This window comes from Protopterus annectens, chromosome 13.part0, assembly GCF_019279795.1.
Source record: "Protopterus annectens isolate FY-2018-M chromosome 13.part0, PAN1.0, whole genome shotgun sequence".
Lineage (NCBI taxonomy): Eukaryota > Metazoa > Chordata > Ceratodontiformes > Protopteridae > Protopterus > Protopterus annectens.
In genome coordinates, this window is record NC_056747.1 from 541,102,610 (window position 1) to 541,130,333 (window position 27,724).

Consider the following 27,724-nt stretch of genomic DNA (forward strand, 5'->3'; position numbering starts at 1 on the left):
GCAGAAAAAAAATAAATACATTTCAGAATTTCAGGCTGTTTGGTGTAAGGAATCCTTTCTTCACTTTTAGCTAAATGAAGCAGTTTCTTCATCAGTTTATCACCAAGGCAGGAGTAAGATGAGATTTAAGCCTAGCCTCTCCCAGAGATATTCCATAGCTGAAACATTGAAGACTTCTCATGTGACGGGTTAGGCCCACCACATGCCCACCTGGAAACTCTTGCCAGAAAGCTGACTTGACGTCTGCTTATCTGATGTTATAATGAATCTGAGCATCTCCTGGCTAAGTTGATGTTAGTAATCAGATTTATAATAAAGATTAATGAAGCAACCTTTTCAGTAAATTAAGTAATAAACTGTTATGTGATTTAACCAATGTAAATATTAACTTTGAGTGGAAAATGAACCCATAATTAACCATGATTAGCATCCTGTAAAAATCATTAACGAAGAAACAAACTGATGAAAAAAACGCCAAGTTGACAGCAAACCAAAAAATAACTCTGCTTTATTCACTTTTAAATGCACAAAATAAGAAGGTTTTTCGTCCTGTTAAAATAGCAGAACTTCTTCAGAAATCAGAGTTACAATGAATTACAATCCTTATATAAACTTTTAACCAGTTGGCGCCAAAATCAGCAACACAATTAATATGCATTTAAAGCTATATAACTACCATAACATTATTTCTACTAATTTAGTTAAAATCTGAAAAATTTTTTACAATAAATTAAATGAAGTAATAAATTGAAATGAAATAAATTTAACATGAATCAACTTTAAAATAAAAATCGTCTATTAAAAAATCAAAAAGAGGCATTCATAAAACATCTCCTAAAAACCGCATATTCTAGCTGAAGTATACACATATCGTATTATACTTTACATGACTTCATACTATATCGGAAATGCCCTACGTTTACAACCAGTAGCAGCTTCCATTCGTGCAGCTATGTTCATATAAATTTTATTAAAAAAAAAAAATGTATATATATATATATATATATATATATATATATATATATATATATAATAATAATGAATGGTATATATAACTGCATGAAAAATATATAAAAAAGTATATTAATGTGAAAATGATGATGGTGTAATTAATATTTCAATTAAATTGTTCCTTAAAACACCATACACCTATTCCAAAATACCAGTTTAATTGATATATATGAATATATGTTTTATATTTTATGTTTGAACCAAAATCCAAAAGTTGACGGATAATACCATTAATCTTCTTATGAAACATTAATTATAAGAGGCAATATATATATATATATATATATATATATATATATATATATATATATATATACACACACACACAAAAAATCATCGATTCCTGCTTAGTCTTGTACATACCTAACAACTATCTATGAAATCCATGAATTATATATTAATTATGTAAAGGATGATATATATGAATTTGAAAGCTGAATGTAGTTAAATTACTCATCCATAATGAAAAAATTGAACTACTTTCATCTCTCTAAACTCTTGAGTTTTAACAAGCACATGATTGAACATTTATCATTGAGACCAGGGTACATATAGGCATCAAGTCTTGTTTGCCATAACAATTCTATTCTTTCCAAAATTAAACTAATTGGGCCTCTTGTATGGTGTTTTAAGGAACAATTTAATTGAAATATTAATTATACGATCACCATTTTCACATTAATATACTTTTTTACATTTTTTTCATGCAGTTATATATACCATTCATTATTATTATTATATATATATATTTTTTTTAATAAAATTTATACGAACATAGCTGCACGAATGGAAGCTGCTACTGGTTGTAAACGTAGGGCATTTCCGATATAGTATGAAGTCATGTAAAGTATAATACAATACGTGTATACTTCAGCTAGAATATGCGGTTTTTAGGAGATGTTTTATGAATGCCTCTTTTTGATTTTTTAATAGACGATTTTTATTTTAAAGTTGATTCATGTTAAATTTATTTCATTTCAATTTATTACTTCATTGAATTTATTGTAAAAAAATGTTCAGATTTTAACTAAATTAATAGAAATAATGTTATGGTAGTTATATAGCTTTAAATGCATATTAATTGTGTTGCTGATTTTGGCGCCAGTTTGTATAAGGATTGTAATTCATTGTAACGCTGATTTCTGAAGAAGTTCTGCTATTTTAGCAGGACGAAAAACATTCTTATTTTGTGCGTTTAAAAGTGAATAAAGCGGAGTTATTTTTTGGTTTGCTGTCAACTTGGCGTTTTTTCATCATCCTGTAAAAATGTTTGTGAACTGACGAGTGTATTAAATTGATCCCTACCAAGCTAGCAACCAAGTGGTCAACTAACTGTGATTGGCTAAAACATGTATTTGTTGTATAAGACCACTTGTTTGGGGTTTGTTCCATCAACAGAGATATAATGGTTTTGGGGTTGATTATACTAAGTCTGTGAGTGAGAGGATTATACCTCCATTATAGAGGTCGGTGGTGGGTATTACTCCCCATACAAATATCTTACTCTCTTGAAGTATGAATAAATGTCTTTGCTTTTACCAAATTTGTCAGGAAACTGGGTGGTGGTGAACTGATATGAAGCCTTATTAAGCATACTCACAATCATTTGTCCTATTTTATTAAAAAAATGAGAAGACTCAAGACATGCTACAACATCCGCTGTCAAAGACAACAAGGAGAAGGAGGAGAAACAAAATAACGGCTACCTGAGTGGCCGATCCGCAGCTTGCATTTTGGGGAAACTCACTGGCTAGCAAACACTATGGAAAAAGAAAAGTGAGGAAAAAATAACTAAAGCCTAAAGATTATCAGACTAAAATCAACTTTATCAACCATTCAAAGGCAAAACAGAAGAGAAATTAAGTTATACTGTTACTAATATAATATTTAGAGAGTGGGCAGAGGCGTGTAGCATTTTTGATCTGTGCACAGTTTTCATATACTACTTGTTTGGAAATCTAATCCTTCAATTAATTTTTTTAGCTGCCGGACTTCCTTTTGTAGGTGGAGCTGGTTTGCAGCCTGGTGCAGGTAAGCAAATGTACCACCTAAATACAGTATTACAATACAAATTGAATAGTGTTCTAAGTGAATTACAAAGCTTATTTCTTAAGGACTGTACAAAAACTCACAACAGAGCAACCAAGCAGAATCTCAGAGTCTTCAAATTCCTTACACATAAAATTTATTGTGGAAAAACAGTAAAACGGTAAGTGCTTTCGCTAATAAGCTTCATCAGACCATATTGCACTTAATAAAAGACACTCCATTTATAAAAATTCAAAAATTCAGCATCCAATCTACTAAGCACATCAATTAAATCAGACATATTCTTAAAAAGACAGTGTAACAGATATACCATTACAAATAGACGAAAATTCATAATACACTGTCAACTGAATAAATAAATAAACAAATTAATACATATATAAAATATAATATATATAAAAAATATATAACACATACTACAACTCTATATCATAAATGTAGTATCAAATGTGTTAATAATGAGAACACTCTCATTTCTGAATCCTTCATTTCTTAAGCAAGTGCTTAATGGATGCCCTTTCATTCAACCCCCTCCCCCTGTCTGCTCTGAGGATAATAATCCAATTGGTTTCCCTGTACTCAGTGTGGTTCCTAATATCACCTTCCCTAATACTTGGGGTAATGGTCTCAATGACCCTAAAATTAAAAGCATGTGTGTCCCCAGCTTGAATAATATGTTTAGAGAGGGCATTATGTTCCGATCTTTTCCTAATATTGCACTTATGTTCTCTGATCCTATTACAAAGGACCCTGTTGGTCTTACCAACATAAAATGAGTTACAAGCGTGACACTCAGCTAAATAAAGCACATTAGATGTTCTACTTGTTGCATTGACATGAAACACAAATTCTTTCCAAAGATCAGGGTGATAAAAAGAGCTTGATGTATTAATTAAAGAGCAAAAACTACAACTACCACATGGTAGAGTGATTCCCACTTCACTCCTCGATTCATTAATATCGCTCTCATAACAGAGTAGTCTTTTCAAATTATTTCTATTTTTCTATAGAAAATTAGGTCTCTCACCTACTATCTCACTGATACCCGAGTCAACTTGCAAAATAGGCCAGTTCTGAGTGAAAATATCAACCAATGCTTTATTATCATTGGTATAAAAAAGGGGAACTTTAAGAAGCCCCCTGTTTGTAACACGGTCCCGATTTACTCTCCCCTGAGTATCTGTAGTTGGTCCAAAATATGGGGCTGCAACACCCTCCCATAATATATTTAATTCTGACCAATTCTCAACAATCTCACCGTGTCCATACCCTCTCCTTAATAACCTGGATTACAGGCTTCTGATTTCATCCTGAAAGCCATCAAACATGGGGTTCATCCTGGAGGCCCTCATACCTTGGCCTCTTATCAAATTCCAGAAAGATGTCACCTTAGATGTACAATCTCTCTTTACAGTTATTCCCAATGATTTGGGTGTACAGTACTCTTTGGTAAGGAGAAATTTCAGACACATGTCATATTTTATCGACATTTTGTCGATGACCTGTTCTTTTTATGGAAAGGTAGTCAAGAGGAGCTTTGTGATTTTCATCGGATGATGAATGACCTTACTGACTGTCTAAAATTTACCATCAATTGGTCTTACACACGGATAGAGTACTTGGATCTTTATGTGGAGAAATTAGACAACTGCCTCATTAATACTGGGGTTTTTCGTAAGGCATGTTATAGGAACTCCCTTTTAGCTAGGTCTAGTATGCATCCGGGTTACATCTTCCAGAATTTGATAAGAGGCCAAGGTATGAGGGCCTCCAGGTTGAACCCCATGTTTGATGGCTTTCAGGATGAAATCAGAAGCCTGGAATCCAGGTTATTAAGGAGAGGGTATGGACATGGTGAGATTGTTGAGAATTGATCAGAATTAAATATATTATGGGAGGGTGTTGCAGCCCCATATTCTGGACCAACTAGAGATACTCCGGGGAGTGTAAATAGGGACCATGTTACAAACAGGGGGCTTCTTAAAGTTCCCCATTTTTATACCAATGATAATAAAGCATTGGTTGATATTTTCACTCAGAACTGGCCTATTTTGCAAGTTGACTCAGGCATCAGTGAGATAGTAGGTGAGAGACCTAATTTTCTATAGAAAAATAGAAATAATTTGAAAAGACTACTCTGTTATGAGAGCGATATTAATGAATTGAGGAGTGAAGTGGGAATCACTCTACCATGTGGCAGTTGTAGTTTTTGCTCTTTAATTAATACATCAAGCTCTTTTTATCACCCTGATCTTTGTAAAGAATTTGTGTTTCATGTCAATGCAACAAGTAGAACATCTAATGTGCTTTATAGAGTTATAGTATGTGTTATATATTTTTTATATATATTTTATAAATGTGTTAATTTGTTTATTTATTCAGTTGACAGTGTATTATGAAGTTTCGTCTATTTGTAATGGTATATGTGTTACACTGTCCTTTTAAGAATATGTCTGGTTTAATTGATTTAATAGATGTGCTTAGTGGATTGGATGCTGAATTTTTATAAATGGAGTGTCTTTTATTAAGTGCAATATGGTCTGATGAAGCTTATTAGCGAAAGCGCTTACTGTTTTACTGTTTGTCCGCAATAAATTTTATGTGTAAGGAATTTGAAGACTCTGAGATTCTGCTTGGTTGCTCCATTGTGAGTTTTTGTACAGCGTTTATTTTTTACATATCTTTTTGCAATGGAGCTTTTACCCTGTGGATTATATTCTGTTTTATTTTTCTATTTATTTCATAAGGAAATGTATATAAATATCCACCCACTCCATTCTCTAGACCTAGCATTGTTTCACCTTAGTTTAAAAGTACATGCTCTGGTTGATTACATTGTATGAAAAACATTAATGTGGCAATAATTTGACTCAGGAGTAATGTACTTCATCAGAGTAAAATTTCAGGAATCATTTTTAACTGATTTGCCAAGCATGTCATATTTCCTGCAAATTAGACCCAGGTCTTTGGAACTGCTGCAAGGTAAATCTAAGCTCAAAAGTAGATAGTCACCTGTTGTGTATAGTCTTTTTTTTCTTGTTATTATCCTGTTAAGTTATTGTGTTATAAAATAAATAAAAATATTTCTTAAAAAAAAAAAAAAAGTAGCTAGTCACCTCTCAGAAATCTGTTTAGCAAATGTCTTTAATCCACTAGTATGGCATTTGTCATTTGGCTTGGCTTTTGGAACTACTACCATATAACCTGCATTGTTCAAATGCAGAGGAAGCAAAGGAGTATGTTGTGCTGTTGAATGACTACACAGGACATAGGCAACAAGATATAAAGCAAGGTGGCTATAATTATGCAACCAGTATGTATCTCAGTTATACTAAAAAAGCAAGCATGTGAAGAAACAGCTCTAATAGCAAAGTTTAGGAGAGGTATATTTAAGTAGCCACAAGGAATGGACCTCATAAGCTTTATTGTTTGCACTTTGCTGTGCTTTACTTTTGAGTTAGTAGCTGACATTTTAATGTATTGTGGATTCTAACTTAAAAGAACCTAACCAGGTATGGTGAGTAGATAAACACATCTGGTTTAGTAGACTCTTTACTGCAAAAGCTGTTTCTTACATTGGACACATCTGATTTTACAAAGCCTGACTAATGTAAACCAGTCTAATGAGAGTTTGAGAATGATCTAGAAATTATTGAAAAAAAAAATACATTTGATGCTGGAATTCAGAGTGATGCAACAGGTTGTTGGAAATGTCACAGGCCCAAAATCAAGAAACCAATTCAGATCATGAAGGAGTTCTAAACTGAAATGCAAGCAGGAGTCTCTTAAATATTAATTTAGTGAAAAGACAAATAATCTTATTTGTATAGTAGTCTTCTTATCTGAAAGAGCATTGCAAATATAATCCTTAAGTCTAGGAATGAAGAGAGTAAATACATAATACCAACCACTATGAGACCCTCTCCACACAGCCTAGAAACTGCATGCATGGCTTTCTGAGAAGATACCATTCTCCACGATACCTTTTGATGTACACAACATATTATTTTCATACAATTTCAGTCTGATTATACTGATGTAAAGTTAATTATCTCAAAAATGTAATAATATATTTGAAATACCTTTTCATATCATTCAAGAAACATGTTGTACACCTTTAAAGTTCTCATCCCATTTCCTTTCCATGCAGTCATGTTGTTGCTTTTTATGCTATCAAGCTATCCTTAAACTTACTGTCTACAAATCTCTATTAATCTTATAAATACTACTTTCTTGTGATATTGAGCTGTACAATGGGCCCTACTTGTGTTTAAGCTTCCACAACTTGTCTGCCTTTCATTCCCTTGGCCTAGCACATTCCCTTATTTCTTCAACTAATGTTTAGGCCTCAAATTATCTGATCTGATCCGTGGTAACCTTAAGGAGAATTCTGTTTGTTAGAGCTTTAGGTCATTGGAAATAATGCAGACATCTTAACCATTTCTAAAACATGGCTTAAGCATGGTTATCCTCTCACCTTTTTATATATAATTTGCACTAAAAATTAGTAACTGAGAGAGTGGCAGGCTTTTGTTAGCAAAAAAAAGTTATGACAGTGCCTCTTTGCCCAGTCTTTCTCCACTAAGTCTGCATGCAACAGGATAGTCGTAGAACTATTATAAGATAATGCCACAAAGTTCTTTCTTTGTTTTGTATACCTGACCACAACCTGTCTTCCATCCTTTGATGTGGTCTTGGAAACTCCTTTTCCTTGATGTGACTAAAGTGTTGAAATCCCTCCGTGTAAACATCAGACTTTGGTTTAACTCTGCTACTCTCCTGATTCATTCAAAAGGATCATATCACTGACTTGATTCCTCCCAAACTTAATTCTCTTCATTATTTTAATTAATACAATATGCAGGCCATTCTACTTAATCCAGTAAGCAATCATTACCCAGTTCACCCTCTTACTCTCTCTCTCTCTCTCTCTCTCTCTATTTCATCTTTCAAAAAACCTAAAAGACCCCCTACCCATTTCTGGTCTGTGGACATTCTTTCCCATTAAATAAGAATGCCATTGCACAGTCTCTTCTTAATACTTCAGACCCCCCCATCATAGAATTCTCATCACTAAAAAAGACTTAATGACAATTAAGAAAATATCACACCCTATTCAGAATTGTGTCTACTCTTTGGCATTTGATAAGATCTAAGGAGGCAGAGGTTTCCATTCTATACCTAACCAACAAGTATAAAGATCTAATACATTTTAGAACTAATGCTGGGAAACTGTGGAAAATCTAATTGTGATCTCACAATAGCACATTTCTTAGTGCCAGATGCAGTGTTAGAAGACAGACAATGCATGCTCTAAATTATACCAGACAACGAGTAAACATCCTTTGGTCTAATATAAATATGTCTCCACTTACTAATGATTGTATTATTTCTTCATATAAAAAAGTGTTGATTCTCTGAAGGACTTCATTGTTTCACTGAACCCTGTGAATATTCCTTCTTGGAATAACATGTTCCAGTCCAGCATCTTAGCCCAAAGATCATTTTATTTATTCAGATATTCCAAAGTTTTGCTTTAAGGCTGTTTGGATAGCTACAATAAAGATGTGTCTTTCAAAATCTGTCCCATTCACCACACAAAAACAACTGGGCTGCTCTACCACAAATTCTAAAAAAAAAAAAAAAAAAACAAATTACCATTCATGCAGTCAAACTTCATACTCATGTTTAGGGTCTTTTCTTGCACCTTAAAATCTGCTAATGTAGTTGCTCTGCCTAAAGGTACCAGTCCCAATAGGCCTCTAGCAAATCTCCATCATCTGGTGAAAATCCTAGAAAGTCAGATATACAAACAAATCTTGATTTTCTGCAGGAGTGACCCATTCCCTGCAACTCGCAGTATGACTTTGTCTATATACACGGTCACTGCTCTCTTCAAGCTCTGGACACATATTCTGTAACACAGAGAAAGGTCTTGTTACATATTTTGTGTCTGTCACTCAGCCATGCCTTTTACCTGAGTGACTATACTCTGCTCTTCTGTAGGTTTTAATTAGTCTAAAACTTAGCTGTTTGAAATGCACTTTAGAATTCACTATTATAACACAACCTGAAGCCCTGCCACCTTTATGATATAACCCTCTAAGGTTCAATTGTTGGGCTGGTAACCGTCTTGCTGTATATTAATACTCTCCCCTGGATTAGTTGAACTACATGTGACCTTCTACACAGATAAGTTTTTCATATTAGAAAGCCATGAAGATGCTGGCTGAATTAAAACCTTGTTTCAGTCAGGTTTTAGTAAATTATTCTAATGGTTCACTGGGAACTGCTACAACAAATTCATTGCTCTTAAAAACATCACAAAGACTTACTTCTGAAAATGTGATCCTTATGGTGCCCCTGTGTTTTTTGTTCACTTCTGCAAATATTTTGGGGTTATCCTCCTTCTCATTCTTTGCTTCCATTTCATATTTAACAAAGCCCTTTCACAACTAGAATGGTGTTACAAAATTAATAGATTATTAAGTGCTGGCTCACACACTGTACTATAGGCTAGAGCCAAGCATGTCCTAATTCTAAACGTAAATACCCACTACCCTTAATGACATTATGTAGCACACAAAATAAAAAAGATGATTCAGACCATGCTGGATAATGTTTGTTGGCTGACTGACCTCTCTGATATCAGACAGCACTATTAATTTCCATTTAAAATCGTTGGTTGTCTCCCCATAACACAAAATGCCACTCTTCATTTCTCCAATTTGATTTTAAGTGGTTTTAACATTATCTTTGATTTTTGTATTGTTGCATTGGCAATTCTGACCCCCTCCTGGGCAATAAACTGTCCTAGTCTATGACTTACTACCTCATAAGGTTGCAGCAGTGAAGGTAAAATTCCTCAGTAGACCTTGGCTTATACTGACCACTGCTGGCAAAGCTTTTTCAAAATTACTTGCAATACAGAACTCTTTCCCTAATGAAATCAGTAATGTCTGCATGCCTCTAATCTTTTAAAATGCATTATATTCCCATCTAAAAAAAATTTACTTCTGCAGAGATTTAATTGAGAATGATCAATAAGCTGTTTACTGCTGATCTCTGTTATGCTTAAATGACTTGCTGTCTGCTTCTCTTGGCTATGAAACTGATCAGCTTCTCAAACATACACAGACACATTTTGTTATTCATTTTTGTAAGGGTTTGTTATTACATTTGTACTGATGTTAAAAAATATACTATATAAAATAATTTGATGTACTGTTCATATGTCTTTAAATTCTGGTTTACATTATCATTATTATTGTTATTATGTAATGTTTCAACTCTATGTCTATGAAGTCTATGTCTATGAAGTTTATGGAGTGACAGACAAAGTCCTTTGGAACAGCCCATTAACCAGGTTGCCAAAGAAAAAAAATGCACAACCAAATAAATTAATAGTCTTTGGTACAATACAGATAGTATAACTGTGCTCTGAAAACTCATACTATAAATAAAACTGATAGTGAGAAACACCACCCTTTTATTGTCCACATCAGAATCCACATACATAATGTGGCTTCTAATGTGGATCAGAAGCCACATACCTAATGTTCTCCTGTCAGTTATAAATTCTATAGATGTGGGAATTGTCATGTTACTTTCATACTTCAGAGTTTTAATACTTTTGTGCAACTCCTAGTTAAACATAAGTCAGGATAGATAATTATTTTTAGGAGCACAGAGTTTCACCGAGTCCTGTAATGTCATTACTCAAACACGCCACTATAATCACATCTAGCATAGTCACATGATGTGGTTGTACTGTTTTCAAGTTGTGTAACTTAGGGGGTAATTAAATCTCCTATTACCACTAAGTTTCTGTTATCGTTGATTTAGTTTATACAGCACAGCAGGAGTGTGAGGGGAGCCACCCTGAACATGAAGGGTACAAAGGGACTTATAATACTTTTTATTTTATTAAGTCGACTGAGTTGTCAGCTTTATAGCAGTTACAGTTTGCCACACTTCATCTAGAAGCAATGAATATAGATTTTTCTCTAGACCCTGAAATACTGTGTAAAAGAGAGGGTATATGTACTTTTATGCTTGCTAATGCCTGTTAAAGAGGTCATTGCCACCATTTATCCTCCAGAGTAAGCAACACTTTGTAATTTTTACTCTAGAGTTCTTATCTTTAGATCAGCTTTTGTTCTAGAGCTCTTATATTGAGGTTATTCTTTTTCTTTTTTGCAGGTCTACAACTCCCAACTGGAATTGGTGCTGGCCTGAAGCCTGGCAAAATAGGTACGACTTCTCTTTCATACTCTTATACCTATCTTCTCATTTCATCTCTGATTCACTCATTCCCACTTTCTCTTTCTTTCTTCCTTTCTCTTCATTAGACCACTGCTCAGCACTGCTGGCACAGGTTAATAAACTCTACTAACCAGGTGTCCCAAGTTCAAAAAGCATTGAATGCACTAGTAGAGAACTGTGGTGTAGGTTCAAGAATTGATGGCATTGGGAGGGGAATTGTGGTGTAGGTTCAAGAAATTATGGCACTGGGAGGGAGCTACGGTGTAAGTTCAAGCACTGGTGGCACTGAGAGGGAACTGTGGTGTAGGTTTAAGCACTGATGGCACTGGGAGGAAACTGTGGTGTAGGTTCAAGCATTGATGGCACTGGGAGGAAGCTATGGTGTAGGTTCAAGCATTGATGGTACTGGGAGGGAGCCATGATGTAGGATCAAGCATTGGTGGTACTGGGAGGGAGCTATGGTGTAGGATCAAGCATTGATGGCACTGGAATAGAACTGTGGTGTAGGTTCAAGCATGGATGGCACTGGGAGGGAACTGTGGTGTAGGTTCAAGCATCGATGGCACTGGGAGGGAACTGTGGTGTAGGTTTAAGCATTGATGGCACTCGGAGGGAAGTGTGGTGTAAGTTCAAGCATTGATGGCACTGGGAGGGAACTGAGGTGTAGGTTCAAGCATCGATGGCACTGTGATGGAACTGTGGTGTAGGTTTAAGTTGACTGTATAAAATTAAGCAGAAACAATGGGCCACATTCAGAGTCCTGGGCTATTTGTAAAGCAACAGAATCAAAACACGCTTAAGAATTTTTCAGAAAGTATCTACATATATATGTTGGTATGTTTAGAAGGCATGTCAATGAATGTTAATGCAGGCTGACCTTACTACATTAATTTTATGCTTAGAGCAAAACTGCTACCAAATGCAATGTCTCTGAATTTACTTCATATAAGGAACAGCCTCTAACAGATTTTTGTACCTCACCAAGTGTAACTCCCTTTACTTTGAGGTACAGTGACCTCAAAGTTGATTATATAAGTAGAGTAGATGGCTTTAGCTCCTCAAAAAAGTAAACATTTTCACTTCTAATGTTTTATTTAAAAGCAGTCATGTTTTCAGCAAAGCTACTTTCCTAGTGTTTGTCTTAAAAGATTTTTTTCTATTTTTTTCTGTTCACTTTTGTGAGTTTGACAAAATTTATCTGTGACAGGATGATTTTCAGTGTTGCAAACTGGATTCTATGCTGAGTGGAATAGAATTCAATAGGTGAATTGCACGCATTTCTGTTACTTGTTTAGAACTAGCCACAAGACAATAAACACAAGTGTCAGTGCAAATGACAGTCGAGTGAATTTATTACCACAAACATTATTACTTAAATTTGGTTTTGTACAGTGTCAACTTTCAAGTCATTTTTAAGGAAGAACAGAGTCCTGAAGATTTCATGAAATTTCTTAGAAATTGTGATTTTTTTTTTCAAGTGAACAACAGCAATTTTTGACTTGGACAAGTTGTGGCTTTAGTATAGAGTTTGCAAGTGTGACATTTTATTCTTTATTTACTCTTCTTATTTATTTGATTTACATTTCAAGAAATTTTTATTAGGTGGAATTATTTTATAGAAATTTTTATTTTAAATCATACTTTTAACAGTAGCTCAGAAGACTAGTTCTGTGGTAGTGCAAAGGATTAAGGGTCTGTGTTGTTAATAAACTACTTCCTGTAGTCCAATGATTGATTCCATTAGTTTCCATTTACCTAGAGTATGATTCTGAGCAAGTCACTTGACCAAACAGTGTTGCCTGATTAACAAATAAATAGAGGTAGTAGAACCAAACCTGTATATAGCTGATGAGTCATGCATATTGTAAACAATTAAATAAGACACTATTACAATTAAACACTTCCCAACTCTGTATGTTGTAGCAATTTCCCAGCTTTTCCTGCAACTGTTCCAATGTGTTTGTTTATATTTTGATCATCCAGTATTACTGCATCCCAATCCTTTTCTTGTTTTATGTTCTATAAAGAACATTGATCCTCTGTGTCTTGGTACACCCACCTCACAACAAGGTCACAAATAAACGGATTAGATGAGATTCAACTGAACTAAAGTGAAACGGCCAGGATAAATAAAAAACTTTTATTGTACAAAGAGTTAAGCGCTTTCACTCGCTACAATGCGAGATTCTTCAGAACTCCATTAGAGTGTTGATTTAACATTTAAATAAGTTCTTTGGCGCCAAAAAGCGTTGTGTTAAAGCAACATATACACTGTTAATAAAATAATAAATTAATACATAGAAAAATAAAAAACATACAGATATATACTCTCTTTGTAAAAATCCTATTTAATACATCTGATAAGTGTTCACTATCTGCTGTAATTATATAATTGTTCATCATACAATACAAAAAATCTAATATAATAAATGCAGCACTGTAATGAGAATTAACTGACGGTTTATTTGTATTTATAATACTAGTGTGTACTAACTAATTAACAATAAAAATGAAAATAACTACTGTATTTTCAAAAGTGGCTTAATGGTAAAATAATCATTAAGTCCTGGAAAAGTGGAAGCATCAGTGTAAAGTTGCCACCACAATTCTTTATATGACAGTAAGCTTTTATAATCTCCCCCTTTAGTGTCTATGTGAACATGATCCAAAATACCAAATTTAAAGTAATGTCTGTCCCCACATTTTGTAATGTGTCTATATAAAGCATTATTCTCTGCCTTCTTCTTAATACTATATAAATGAGCATATATACGTTTGTTTAGACATCTCTCTGTCTTTCCAATATAAAATCCGGGGCAGACCATACATTTGACTAAATATATGGCAACAGTTTTAAGTCTAGATTATACAGAAAAAACACTTTTTCCAACAGTTATGTAGAATTTACTAGCAACCATACTAGGAAACCTTTTACTAATATATATAAAGGTCAAATCATACGAGCTATCAGAATGACATGTACATACTCAGAAATGTTAGAAGAGGTATCTTTCATCACTTCCCTCTTTGGACAGAGAGGTTATGACACTAAGATGATGGCCTAAATTAGCACTAGCATTATAAATGAATGGGGTAAAAAATACACACCACTATTGGGCTTAAATTTCCGTAATGGAGGAAATGACATAGATAATCAGTCTAAGATTGTTAAAGCTGGTACTCATTTTGGAAGAGCCTGCATTCTTGAATTTGGTCCATATATTAACAAGATTAAGAAAATTATGACTGACAACTGGATTATTATACAGTCAGACCAGGATTTAGTAAAATTATTGGGCATTCAACCATTATTTGTGAACAAAATGGGTTGAAATATTAAGAGTTATTTAGAAAGTATCAGTACCACTACGGTGGACTCTCATAGGCACACTACGAAATGTGGAAGTTGCAAACAATGTTATGCAATACTAGAGGAGTATCATTCTAGAAAATACCAATGAGACAAATATTAAGTTTAAATATGGTAATTGTAATACTAAGTTAGTGATATATTTAGCCAAATGTATGGTCTGCCCCGGATTTTATATTGGAAAGACAGAGAGATGTCTAAACAAATGTATATATGCTCATTTATATAGTATTGAGAAGAAGGCAGAGAATAATGCTTTATATAGACACATTACAAAATGTGGGGACAGACATTACTTTAAATTTAGTATTTTGGATCATGTTCACATAGACACTAAAGGGGGAGATTATAAAAGCTTACTGTCATATAAAGAATTGTGGTGGCAACTTTACACTGATGCTTCCACTTTTCCAGGACTTAATGATTATTTTACCATCAAGCCACTTTTGAAAATACAGTAGTTATTTTCATTTTTATTGTTAATTATTTAGTACACACTAGTATTATAAATACACAGTAAACCATCTGTTACTTCTCATTACAGTGCTGTATTTATTATATTAGATTGTTTGTATTGTATGATGAACAAGTATATAATTACAGCAGATAGTGAACACTTATCAGATGTATTAAATAGGATTTTTACAAAGAGAGTATATATCTGTATGTTTTTTATGTTTCTATGTATTAATTTATTATTTTATTAATAGTGTATATGTTGCTTTAACACAGTGCTTTTTGGCACCAAAGAACTTATTTAAATGTTAAATCAACACTCTAATGGAGTTCTGAAGAAGCTCGCATTGTAGCGAGTGAAAGCGCTTAACTCTTTGTACAATAAAAGTTTTTTATTTATCCTGGCTGTTTCACTTTAGTTCAGTTGAATCTCATCTAATCCGTTTATTTGTGACCTTGTTGTGAGGTGGGTGTACCAAGACACAGAGGATCAGCATTCTTTACAGGTTTTTGTTCGTTGTCTACTGAGCGCTCATGCACATTCCTTTCTGTTTGTTTCTTTTCCTCATGGAGTCTGATCGGGACGCCACCCCTTCTCCATCACTGCTTCACCCTCGAGGTGACCTAATCAAGGTCCAAACGGAACTGGCAGAACTCAGGGGAGAAGTGAACAAATTGTCACTACTTTTAACGAACTTAGGAAACGGCTGTATAGTTAAAAAGTAACATTCCATCCAGTGGTGTTGATAACACTCAAGAGTTTTCTGGTTACAACACTATTCCTTCAATTTCTCGTTGTGCAGGAGGACCAGAAAACCATTTTGTGAATATTAAAGACACTTCTTTTTGTCAAAGACAGTCTGGATCTGACATTCCCAATGGAAAAGGGGCAGTAGACAAGAGCGCAAGCCCTATTGATTTACCAGTTTCTTTACCGCCTATGACACAGCGGAGTAGTAGCAGGTTGGGCATTTTGGAATTCACCTTTGACTTTTCCTTTGGTGATACCGAAGAAGAAGCCAGACATATAGGCACCAAGCCAAAGCAGACACAGCCAACTCGGACTTATGCACAACCAAAAAGGGGTTTATTTAATGGTCAAAAGAACAAAGGTTACACCAAGTCACCCTATTCCAAGGACAACTTACATCAGAAAAATGACTCCAAAGTTAGACAGTTTTCTGACCACAATGCTATGGAACAAGTGTCAGGTGCTCCACCTTTACCTGCAGGTACTCTCAGAGATATTATATATTTTTGGGGTAAAAAGCTTAACAACATTAACAATTTGAAATTAGACAATGCCTATTTAACAAAATGCATTGAATTGAAAATAGTCCCTATGGGACTTAGATTTTTTTAAATTCCCTAAGGGAATAGAGATAACAGAAGAGATTAAGTCATAATTTAATTCTATGTTTGATCAATTTGGTATACAATTCATGCATTTATTAATTAAGTGTAATGATGGGAAGTTGGCTACACTTATGCATGAGGTGGAGACATTAAATGCCAAGATTCGTAGTGATGCACTTTTTACACAATGGGAAAAATTATATATAAAACAATTTAATAGTACTGACACATACACTAAGAAAGCCTATCGAAGGAAGCAAAACAAACTTCAGAGAGATATCTCACAGTATTCTAAGGGTAGGGCATATATATGGGGAAAAAATCCAGATTCACATTTTGATTATAAGTTTACACATGCTTATGCAAACCCTGACTCTACACATCCGGGGGGTGTGCCATCCTATCCTTTTTATGGGCACAGGTGAGGGCAACAACGGGATCAGAAATGGGGAGGGAGGCACCCCCAATCCCAGTTTATCCAAACATCATACCCTGACCACCAGAGATCCCCAGGATATCACCAAAGGCCTCACTGGAGGAACACAGGGTACCATCAGGAAGAATCTTTTTACCAGAAGGAAAGTTTAGGAAATCAAAGGAATATATAGGGACATTTATTAACAATGAGATGCAGGCTAGCTGTAGGAACACTGATGGGTATGATACAGCTCAGTCTTCAATAGATAACTGTGAACATATTATTACAGATGGTATTATACACACATAGCAAAACTTTAATATTTGCAATTACACTGAGTTCCCATTAAATACATCACACGTTCGTCTTTTTTCTAAAGGGATGAAATTTATCCCAACTACTAAATTTCGACCGGTTGATAGTCTCTGTGAAATTAAAAATATATTAGAAAATTAAACTTAGCTATTATGTTTAACAACAGGACTGACAATATAGCGCAGCACAAAAGAGAATGTCAGGTGATGAGAAAGAAAAGCACTTATATGCCTTCTATGCACCTCATCATTTCTGTGTACAATAAGTCAGTATCTCGGCAGATTTATCAGTTACAGAATCAAGTGAACAGTTTGAAAACTAAATTCAATCTTTCCCAACAGGAATACAAGATATTACAAGACCTTAGGAAGGATAGCAATATTAGAGTAATGAAACCGGATTGGGGGGGGGGGGGATAGTCATTTATGATAACACTGAATATGCATAATTTGTTATACATTTCAGGCAATTATGAGATAGTTTCTTTAAACAAAATCAATATTGCCTATAGACAAATTGACTTACAATTAGAAGAATTTTTGATTGATCAGAGAATTAATATGGACACCTACAATTTTTTAAAGGTTGAACACCCAGTTTTGGCATCTATTGTAGGTATCCCGAAAGTACACAAAGACATTGACAACCCCCCATTTAGACCCATCATTTCCGGGAGTAGGTCTAAGACTTTCCTTATGGGTATGGCTGTTGACAGTTTTTTCAAGCATGTTTATGACAAAATACCCCATTTAGTAAAAGATTCATGGGACTTTTTGAAAAATTATCCAGTACATTTGTGGAACGAAGACCTTCTTTTTGTTACTATTGATGTTATTGATCTTTTTTCTTGTATCCCAAAAACTGCTGGGTTGGATGCTTTTGTCAACAGCATTAGGAAATATGCTGGTTTTGACTGGGACAAAGTTTGTTTAATTTTAGAACTGATGTCACTAGTATTGGAACACAATTATATATATTATGAGGGCGAGTACTTCAGATAGATCAAAGGCGTAGCCATGGGAGCAGCTTGTGCTCCCATATACGCTAATTTAGTGATGCTTGACTGGGAAGAATCCACAGTTTTCAAGAGCGAGTATGTCCAATACATCAAACACTACTCTCGCTACCTAGACGACATTTATATTTTATGGCATGGTGGTATAGACACATTAAATCTATTTTTGGAATATCTTAACACCAGCAGTGAATTTTTGAAATTCACTTCATCCCACAGTCATGCAGGCCTCCCCTGTCTAGACACCTATATCACCAAGGGTGACAACAGTTTTAAGTCTAGATTATACAGAAAAAACACTTTTTCCAACAATTATCTAGAATTTACTAGCAACCATCCTAGGAAACTTTTTACTAATATATATAAAGGTCAAATCATACGAGCTATCAGAATGACATGTACATACTCAGAAATGTTAGAAGAGGTATCTTTCATCACTTCCCTCTTTGGACAGAGAGGTTATGACACTAAGATGATGGCCCAAATTAGCACTAGCATTATAAATGAATGGGGTAAAAAATACACACCACTATTGGGCTTAAATTTCCGTAATGGAGGAAATTACATAGATAATCAGTCTAAGATTGTTAAAGCTGGTACTCATTTTGGAAGAGCCTGCATTCTTGAATTTGGTCCATATATTAACAAGATTAAGAAAATTATGACTGACAACTGGATTATTATACAGTCAGACCAGGATTTAGTAAAATTATTGGGCATTCAACCATTATTTGTGAACAAAATGGGTCGAAACATTAAGCGTTATTTAGAAAGTATCAGTACCACTACGGTGGACTCTCATAGGCACACTACGAAATGTGGAAGTTGCAAACAATGTTATGCAATACTAGAGGAATATCATTCTAGAAAATACCAATGGGACAAATATTAAGTTTAAATATGGTAATTGTAATACTAAGTTAGTGATATATTTAGCCAAATGTATGGTCTGCCCCGGATTTTATATTGGAAAGACAGAGAGATGTCTAAACAAACGTATATATGCTCATTTATATAGTATTAAGAAGAAGGCAGAGAATAATGCTTTATATAGACACATTACAAAATGTGGGGACAGACATTACTTTAAATTTGGTATTTTGGATCATGTTCACATAGACCCTAAAGGGGGAGATTATAAAAGCTTACTGTCATATAAAGAATTGTGGTGGCAACTTTACACTGATGCTTCCACTTTTCCAGGACTTAATGATTATTTTACCATTAAGCCACTTTTGAAAATACAGTAGTTATTTTCATTTCTATTGTTAATTATTTAGTACACACTAGTATTATAAATACACAGTAAACCATCTGTTACTTCTCATTACAGTGCTGTATTTATTATATTAGATTGTTTGTATTGTATGATGAACAAGTATATAATTACAGCAGATAGTGAACACTTAGATGTATTAAATAGGATTTTTACAAAGAGAGTATATATTTGTATGTTTTTTTATGTTTCTATGTATTAATTTATTATTTTATTAATAGTGTATATGTTGCTTTAACACAGCGCTTTTTGGCGCCAAAGAACTTATTTAAATGTTAAATCAACACTCTAATGGAGTTCTGAAGAAGCTCGCATTGTAGCGAGTGAAAGCGCTTAACTCTTTGTACAATAAAAGTTTTTTTATTTATCCTGGCTGTTTCACTTTAGTTCAGTTGAATCTCATCTAATCCGTTTATTTGTGACCTTGTTGTGAGGTGGGTGTACCAAGATACAGAGGATCAGCTTTCTTTACATGTTTTTGTTCGTTGCCTACTGAGCGCTCACGCACATTCCTTTCTGTTTTATGCTCTATGAGATGCTAGCCTATAGTATTGCCCATAGCTCTAGAGATCTTATCCTCCAAAAAGGCTTAGATGCACAGTTCTGATAATGGCAACAAAAATATAGCTTAGTAAATACAGTACTGTCAAACATGTTATATTTCTTAACCCTTAAGTCATCTCCTTTCATATTCTAATTATGATCTGTAAACTTGCAATGATTTGTTTCTTTCCACTTGCAGGTGCTGGTGTTGGCCTTGGAGGTGTGCCAGGAGGTAGGGTCCTCTTCTGCATTTCCACATGTTATGCCATTAAAAGAATACATTTTGATATGATTTGCAATCCATGATATTTAGCTCTGTAACTCTGTGTTCAAGCCATTTCTGAGCAGGTTTGACTGGAAGAGGTAAGATATTTGAACTGGCCAGGATTTGTTCAGCAGTTCAGTAGGGGATTTAGAAGTTACAATAATAGGTGCATCTTCTGTTGTTGCATCCATGTGTGTATAATGAAATAATTCGTCCATATGTAACTACAAACACAAACCTGGTTTTGGTCCTTCCATGCTACAGCAAATGCCTTGCTTCCAAAGCAGTGCTGTGGAGGGCTGAAGGGACTATATTCACCATAAGGATGGCTTCTGTCAATGATTTTGTTGCTGTTGTTACTGTTTTTGTTGTTTAACACTTGGGGGGGGCAAAGTTTTGGATTTATAAGTTTTTCCTATGCTTCCCCCATACCTCTCAGCTGTCTACTTTTTTGCAGAATGTCCAGGTTTTTGCTTAATATTTTTGATCTGTTCCTCATAAAATTTGTGGTATTCTGGCAAATCAGTGAGGAATGAATTTACTCGATAATGACAGACATTTGAGCTTTAGACTTCATATAATTCAGAAAATACATGGTAACACAAAACCTTTTATTCTAAGAACTTTCTAATTTTAATAGCAATAGTTAAAATGTGTCCCTATTTTGGACTTTCTATTCTATTTTCACACATCTCTGTTCACCAAGAAAAGGCATCATATAGGCAGCCATGATGGGATTTCAGCCCAGAACTCACTGTTGCCATCATATCTCCTTTTTTTGTATGTCCAATGGCTTCTTTATCCGTGTGACCAAAGGGTCTGGTGTTACTCCCTATCAGACCAGGACTAATAACATGTATGCGTAGACATTAACTACACCCCCCAATGCTGGGGAACTGCATGGTGCACCCAACAAGGTAAGGTTGGGTATTTATGATAAGCCCAATGCCCCTTGATACCATGGCTACTATGATTTGTATCCTGCAATACCAGCCTCAGGAGCTTGTGTCCTCCACAATAGAATATATACGTGCATGACCTCATAGTTACCTGCACATGAACCCTGCTTCACTATGACACCTAGCTTCCTTTGACTGTCACAGAAGACAGTGGGTCTCACAGCTCCCCCTTCCTAGGATGTGTGGACCCCATGTTAGCCACTCACCCCCCTCCCCGGCCAGCTTGTTCAGCTCACAAAGAGCTACTTGATCTAAAGTCGGCTGAGTCAAAATCAGGGCTTTATCCTTCACTGCGCTACCTCACAAAGATTTACACTGTTAACCTAATCTATTTATTCCAGTAAAATGTGGGAACATCCTCTCTTCTCCCAAAATAGATCACATGTCAGATTTCTGTCCACCTTTTGATGGAGAAATTGCAATTGGCCTTATTTTTATCAAAGAAAATGTAAGATTTAATGAACTACTTATCTGGCCTTTTTTTTTAAATACATCAGTGCCATGATTTTTAAAGTAATTAGATTTCAAAACATTATGCCTGTCACCTTTGATTTTCAGCTAGGTTATGTAAATGATTATTTCTTTCTCTTCAGTCCCAGGTGCTGGACTAGGTGGTCTCGGAGGTGTTCCTGGAGGTAGGTGAAATGCTAATGACAGGAAACCTTTAGCTATAACATGAGTTTCAAATTATTTAGGACATAAAAACTAGATTCAAGCCATTGACTGTTGAATAAGAAATTTCACAGGATAAGTGAATTGTGATGTCACTGTGTGTTTGTGTTTGTGGGGGGGGGGGCAGAGTGGAGGTTATGGCCCCATTGTTTGTTCAAGGTGATTAGCCTATCTATAGCATTAACAAACACAGCACCTTTTATACTGCTGTGATGGGAATGAAAATTATTTGTTTCCATCTCAGGGGGTGGAGCCACATGATCCCTCTCTATAGGCATAGATTTTTTTTGATTTAGGTAGAGAAGGTAAAGTAAACCGTTATTGGGGAATCTTCACAGTTCTGTGCTTTGCTCATCATGGCTAGAGTAACCAAGTCCCGTATCATCAATGGAGCATTTTTGCAAACTTTAAGAACAGAAATGTACAACTGCATGCCCTGGGTGATATGGGGTCAAACTCTCCCCAAATATAAGGGGCTTTGCCTCTTACTTACCCTTAATAAAAATAATAACTTCTGAGAATCCATCCGCTTAGAGGAAACTGAAAATTTTGGGGGTGTTTCACTGATGAAACAGGGCTTAATCACATAACTATATACTTTGTTGATGCTTTGCTTATGAATCACTCATTTCCTTGGGGATTTTCTGTCACCATGGAACAAGATGAGAAATTACCATCCTTGAAGGAAATATGATCCTGGCCCATTGGCCAGTCACAAGGACAGAAGCAGTAGTAGTAACGTTTCACTGTCTTCTTCTTCTTGTTTACACTCTAGCTGAAGTTTTATTTTGATTGTAGTTACTAGTCAGGTTCTCTGCTTCTGCTTATCTCACTGTTAAAATAATGGCATTTCCCTTTAATTCCAGGTGCAGGAGTTGGTGGCGTTGGAGTCCCTGGAGGTAAGTGCCCTCTATTGCTCTTATTTAATGTAAATTATATTAAAATAATTCTAACCTTTCAGTATTACAAGCGAACATTATCCCCTCTTAACCTTTGCCATAACTAAGTGATTTCAAACAGTAACTGAAATATCCAATAAGACTTTGTTGGTGGAATATTGGGTATGGGGGGTGTTTGACTGGGGTCCTATGCACAGAGCAATGAACCCCAGGGGGGAAATAGGCTAAGAGATTCAAGTAACCAGAGTTTCATGGAATAGTTTTCTGTTAAAGTATATTGCGTTGTGTATATCACGTGGTCCCACCTCCACTTAAGAATGAAGGCATGTGATGCAAACATTTGCTACTCAATATGTTTTACAGTTTCTGAAACAAAAAAAAATTAATTTCCTGAAACCCTTTGCAACCTTACTGCCCTTTATTTATCCCCCATTTAAGAGATTAACCCATATGAGCTCACTAGACTGCCAAAGTAAGCCCAGGAGTAAGATATATTCGTGAAACACCATTCAGTTTCTTTATATTATCTTCAGACTTTCAGAAATTTGCCATTTAGTGCATAATACCTGTACACCAAATGCTCTGAGATTTTTGTTGAAGTGAATGCTTCCTCATTCTTCAGAATGCTATTTGTTTCAACCCCTTTTAGTCGACCTAGTGACAGCAAGCATATTTTTGAATTGCTGGGAACTGTTATACAATATTTTGGAAGGAGTTCCATAGTTTGACAAACTACAAGGAGTAAAGAGCATCCCGATGAGCAAAGTGTGCTTTTTCTGTGAAGTCTAGATGCTGTCTTTAGAGCACAACAGTGTAGGGTGGAGTACCTTCTAATTAGGTGAAGTAAGGAAGAGCATTTTTCTGGTTGATATTGAATTTTGTGTGACATTTTTAGTATACTAAATTTTAAGTGGTTGGTCAGACTAGTAGCAAATGTAGCAACTTTATTACAACACTTTTCTAACTTATTAAGTAGGATAGTGTTATGGTTAGTCAATGTTATAGGTGTTTAAAGAATGTTTGGGAGCAGGAATGCAGAAAGAGTGGTTAGATGGGCTTCTTGGTTTAAGAATGGTCTGACATGGTATAGAAGACCCATCTTTTAATGTGATTTATTAATTGTCTTATGGGTATGACTGTCAAACGTTAGATCAACAGTAATTCCAAGGAGCTTAGCTGTAACTATTTAAATCTGGCTATTTTCTGAGGAAAACAAAGTTTTCTCTGATATCAACCATTGACTGAGGGGTGGGTTACATGACATTTTTTGCATTTAGATATAGGTGGGTGAGGCTAAGAAAGTTTTTAGTAGATGTATTGGATTCTTGAGTGATAGTTTGGAGTTCTGCAGGTGAGAAGGTGGAAGAAATTGTAGTGGATTAGACAAGTATTAGTTGGCCACTAGCCATGTACAGGTTATTGATAAAGATATTAAGGTGAAGGGTACCAGGTATGGTACCTTGGGAACACCTGTAGGTACAGGCAGGCATTAAGAAAATGCATCATGTGGTTTTACCCAGTCAGTTCTTCAGGTCAGATAACTGCTGATCCATGTGGATGCGGCTGAGGATATACAAGGTTGCTCAGAGTTTGGATAACTTTTGAATGTGACACTATGTCAAATGTATTTCATATTTATAGGAATAAAGGTGAAACTAACCATCATTCATTTCTTATTTTCTTAATGGTATATATAAAAATGAGAGCAGGACTGTGTCTGTATTGTGGCTAGGACAAAAGCCATGTTAAGGAGGGGTTAGAGGTTTGTTATCCAGGCCCCCAAAAAGCAAATTCCTCCTGCCAACTCCAGACTCCAAAGGAAATTGTAGACATATATGTTTGAAGACACATGAGCTTATAATTACTGCTGTTTCATCTGTCCCCCAGTAGATGCCTCTATAAACAAAGTTGTAAGAGCAATAACTGTAGTGGGAGGTGTCTACGTGCTTGGGGGCTTGGAGGCTGCGGTCCCCTTTTTATATGCAAAATATATGACCATATTTATGGGATCAGCAAGAAAAAATTCCTTTCTAATGCTTTATTGAAAAGACAAAGTCTGCTTCCAGACAACTCATTTGTAGGGTTGCGTGGTTATTATAGACATGCAGCTGTTTGACATAGCAAAGGTAGATATGTACCTTGAGTACTTCACAATCCAGTGGGTAGCTCTCTGGGGAGAGGTAGTGTTGAAGCAGTGTCAGAGTGTTGCTTATCACCTTCACATTTTCCTGACACAACGGAACAAGATGACCATTGTCTTTTCCGAAGGGAAATGTTGCCTGGGACAAGAATGGAATCATCAGCAGACATTCCTAAAGCACTTCTCATTTGTACTGTATCTGAGTTTCTGTTTTAGTCAGTATTATTAGTCAAGTTTTATAATGATACTGAAAGCTGTTGTTATAACATAATTTCCCTCTAGTTCCAGGTGCGGGAATTGGTGGACTTGGATACCCTGCAGGTTGGTGTCCTCTTCTGATCTGATTTCATGCAAATGATACTAAAAGAATTATAACCGCTTGGTATGACACTAGATCATTAGCTCCCCTTTTCCTTTACCAGAATTAGGTCATTTTCATGATGCGTTGGAAGTATATGAGCAGGCATTTGTCTGTGTGTTACAAGGAGTCATGTCAGACCTAATTGGGATTGTCTGTGAAGAAGGCATGCATTCTGGATATGAAAATCTATACTTGCATATTTTTTAAACAATTTTCTTGCTTCACAAACGCATGGACCTCTGAGTGTCAAGCTTAGCTTACCATCGTCAAATTCTTCCTGCCAGCCATGTGTTTAGTGATTGAAAGCATGACATGAGGATGGGTCTCTCATCAAGAGAAAGAGTTAACCTATAGGCTGTTTAGTTACAGTAAAGCACAAGAGAGCAAGGGATCCACTGATAGGTGGCAGCTGACAGCCATAAGAATGCAGATACCATATTTTTTTGCCATTTTAACCCCACTCCCCATGGTTGAAGCATACAATAAACAAGACAGCATCACATAAGTGCATCTGTGTACCTGAATAAGAAGTGTGTCTGTGTACCTGAATAAGTCTCCCCTGCCTTCTTTCTGTTTAATGTACAAAAAGTCTTGTTTCAAACCTCAACGGAGAGTCCATCTCTTGCTGATGAACCCTCATTCCACCCTTAGTTGATTGATATTCCATACAACACAGTATCCCACCATGCAAGTTGAGTCCACTTGTGAACTGGCATCACAACGGTTCACAAGCAGCCATACTGCATAAGCAGACCAGCAGCCCGGTTACCTGTCCTTTCATTTTAATGCACTTAACTAAGAATTATAAACTGGGTATTAATCTTAAAAGATGATCAGTCATTGAATATGATATTCCCTAACTTTTAGGGCTGTAAGCAAAATGTTTGTATTTATGTATTTTTATACTGTGGATGCAGTTTCTAATTGAACTAACAGCCCCCAGGATGTTTTTATAATAGGATATCATTGCATCCTGGATGTGTATAGTACGTGACTTCCACTCACAGTATATTTCATGGTGGATAATATCTAATGATACAGTGCACACTGTTGGATATTATGCCTATGAGTCTTGAAATCCAGTAATCCAGCTGGTCAAAACTTTACTCATGATAGCAGTAAAACTTACATTACCCCCACAACTAAAAAATATAATGTGTAAAATAAATCAAAAATGATTTTAATATGAATCAGTTGTAAACTAGATTTATAAAGAATGTATCGACATGTCATGAGTATTACTCAGCTGAGCATCACAATGGTACCAATGAGGCATGGGTAATTTCCTTGATAACCGTGACCTGATACATTTTGAAGACAATTTTAAATGAACCTGCTTTCATGAGTCTGTCTAGTTTGTAAACTACTGATTATTTAAGTCCCAGAATGATTTTTACTTTATACTTCCTCTAACGTTACCTTACTCTATCTTACATTACATAACATTCCATGTAACTGTTACTCTCAAGCTTATGGAGATCAAACACTCATACATCTACACTTACGTTATACTGTTACTGCTTAATACACTAAACAGTGTCAGTAATGGGAGTTACATTTCCTTTAGTTTTAACTGAGTGCATGGGTTATTTATTTCATTTTTGTTGGCTGGATTAGTCTCTTTTCAAGGGGGAGACCGAAGGTGGTATCTTTATTAACAGGGGAAATTTGGCCAGGAAATCAGGGAACTTTCCTACTCTTTTTGATAGATGCTGCGGGATCTAATCTGTCTGCAAGGGCTACCACCAATGTAAACAAATGGGACCTCAGTTTAATGCCTCATCCAAAAGATGACACACTCAGGAATGTAGCCCCCCTTACTCTTGCACTGCAGTATCAACACTCCATCTATCTGGTGTGGGAATAGAACCCACAGCTTTCTACACCAAAGGAAAATGTGTTAGCTGTTATTCCACTGACACAATTGTGATGTATCTAGGGTATACTATGATGTTTATCTACACTTACTGCATATGCTTTGTGACTATATCGTCGTTGTATGTCTTTTCCTTCATTTGTTTTATGCCGGTAGGCTCAGGTTGTAACAAAAAAAGACTCCTGTACCAACTCACTTATGAAGTTAACAAAATAAATAAATTCATAACACCCACAGCCTGACATGCCTTGATGGCTAAAGATCTCATCAGCTTTTTATCATTTGTAATAAATGTGCCATTTTCATAGCATACGCCTTAAGTATGTTGGACTTCCCATATCTGTGTGGCAGCAACTTTTTCAGTAGACTTCTTTACTTCTTCAGTATGTCAATGTCATCTCATAAGGTCCTTAATATCTTCATAATTTCTACTTATCTCTTAACGTAGTTTTTTCTTTCCATATCTTGAAAAGGAATT

At 35.4% G+C, this 27,724-nt stretch overlaps 1 protein-coding gene across 17 annotated transcripts in view; it reads left to right on the plus strand.

Annotated features, from left to right (window-relative positions):
• The window catches only part of ELN (elastin), a 490,412-nt gene that overhangs the window by 436,728 nt on the left and 25,960 nt on the right, over positions 1 to 27,724 (plus strand). For all 17 annotated transcript variants that reach the window (XM_044054168.1, XM_044054169.1, XM_044054171.1 and 14 more), the window contains 6 exons: positions 2,995 to 3,042; positions 11,263 to 11,313; positions 20,274 to 20,306; positions 21,892 to 21,933; positions 22,837 to 22,869; positions 25,292 to 25,330. In XM_044054168.1, the coding sequence (XP_043910103.1) occupies positions 2,995 to 3,042; positions 11,263 to 11,313; positions 20,274 to 20,306; positions 21,892 to 21,933; positions 22,837 to 22,869; positions 25,292 to 25,330 (246 nt within the window). The remainder of the gene's footprint in view (positions 1 to 2,994; positions 3,043 to 11,262; positions 11,314 to 20,273; positions 20,307 to 21,891; positions 21,934 to 22,836; positions 22,870 to 25,291; positions 25,331 to 27,724) is intronic.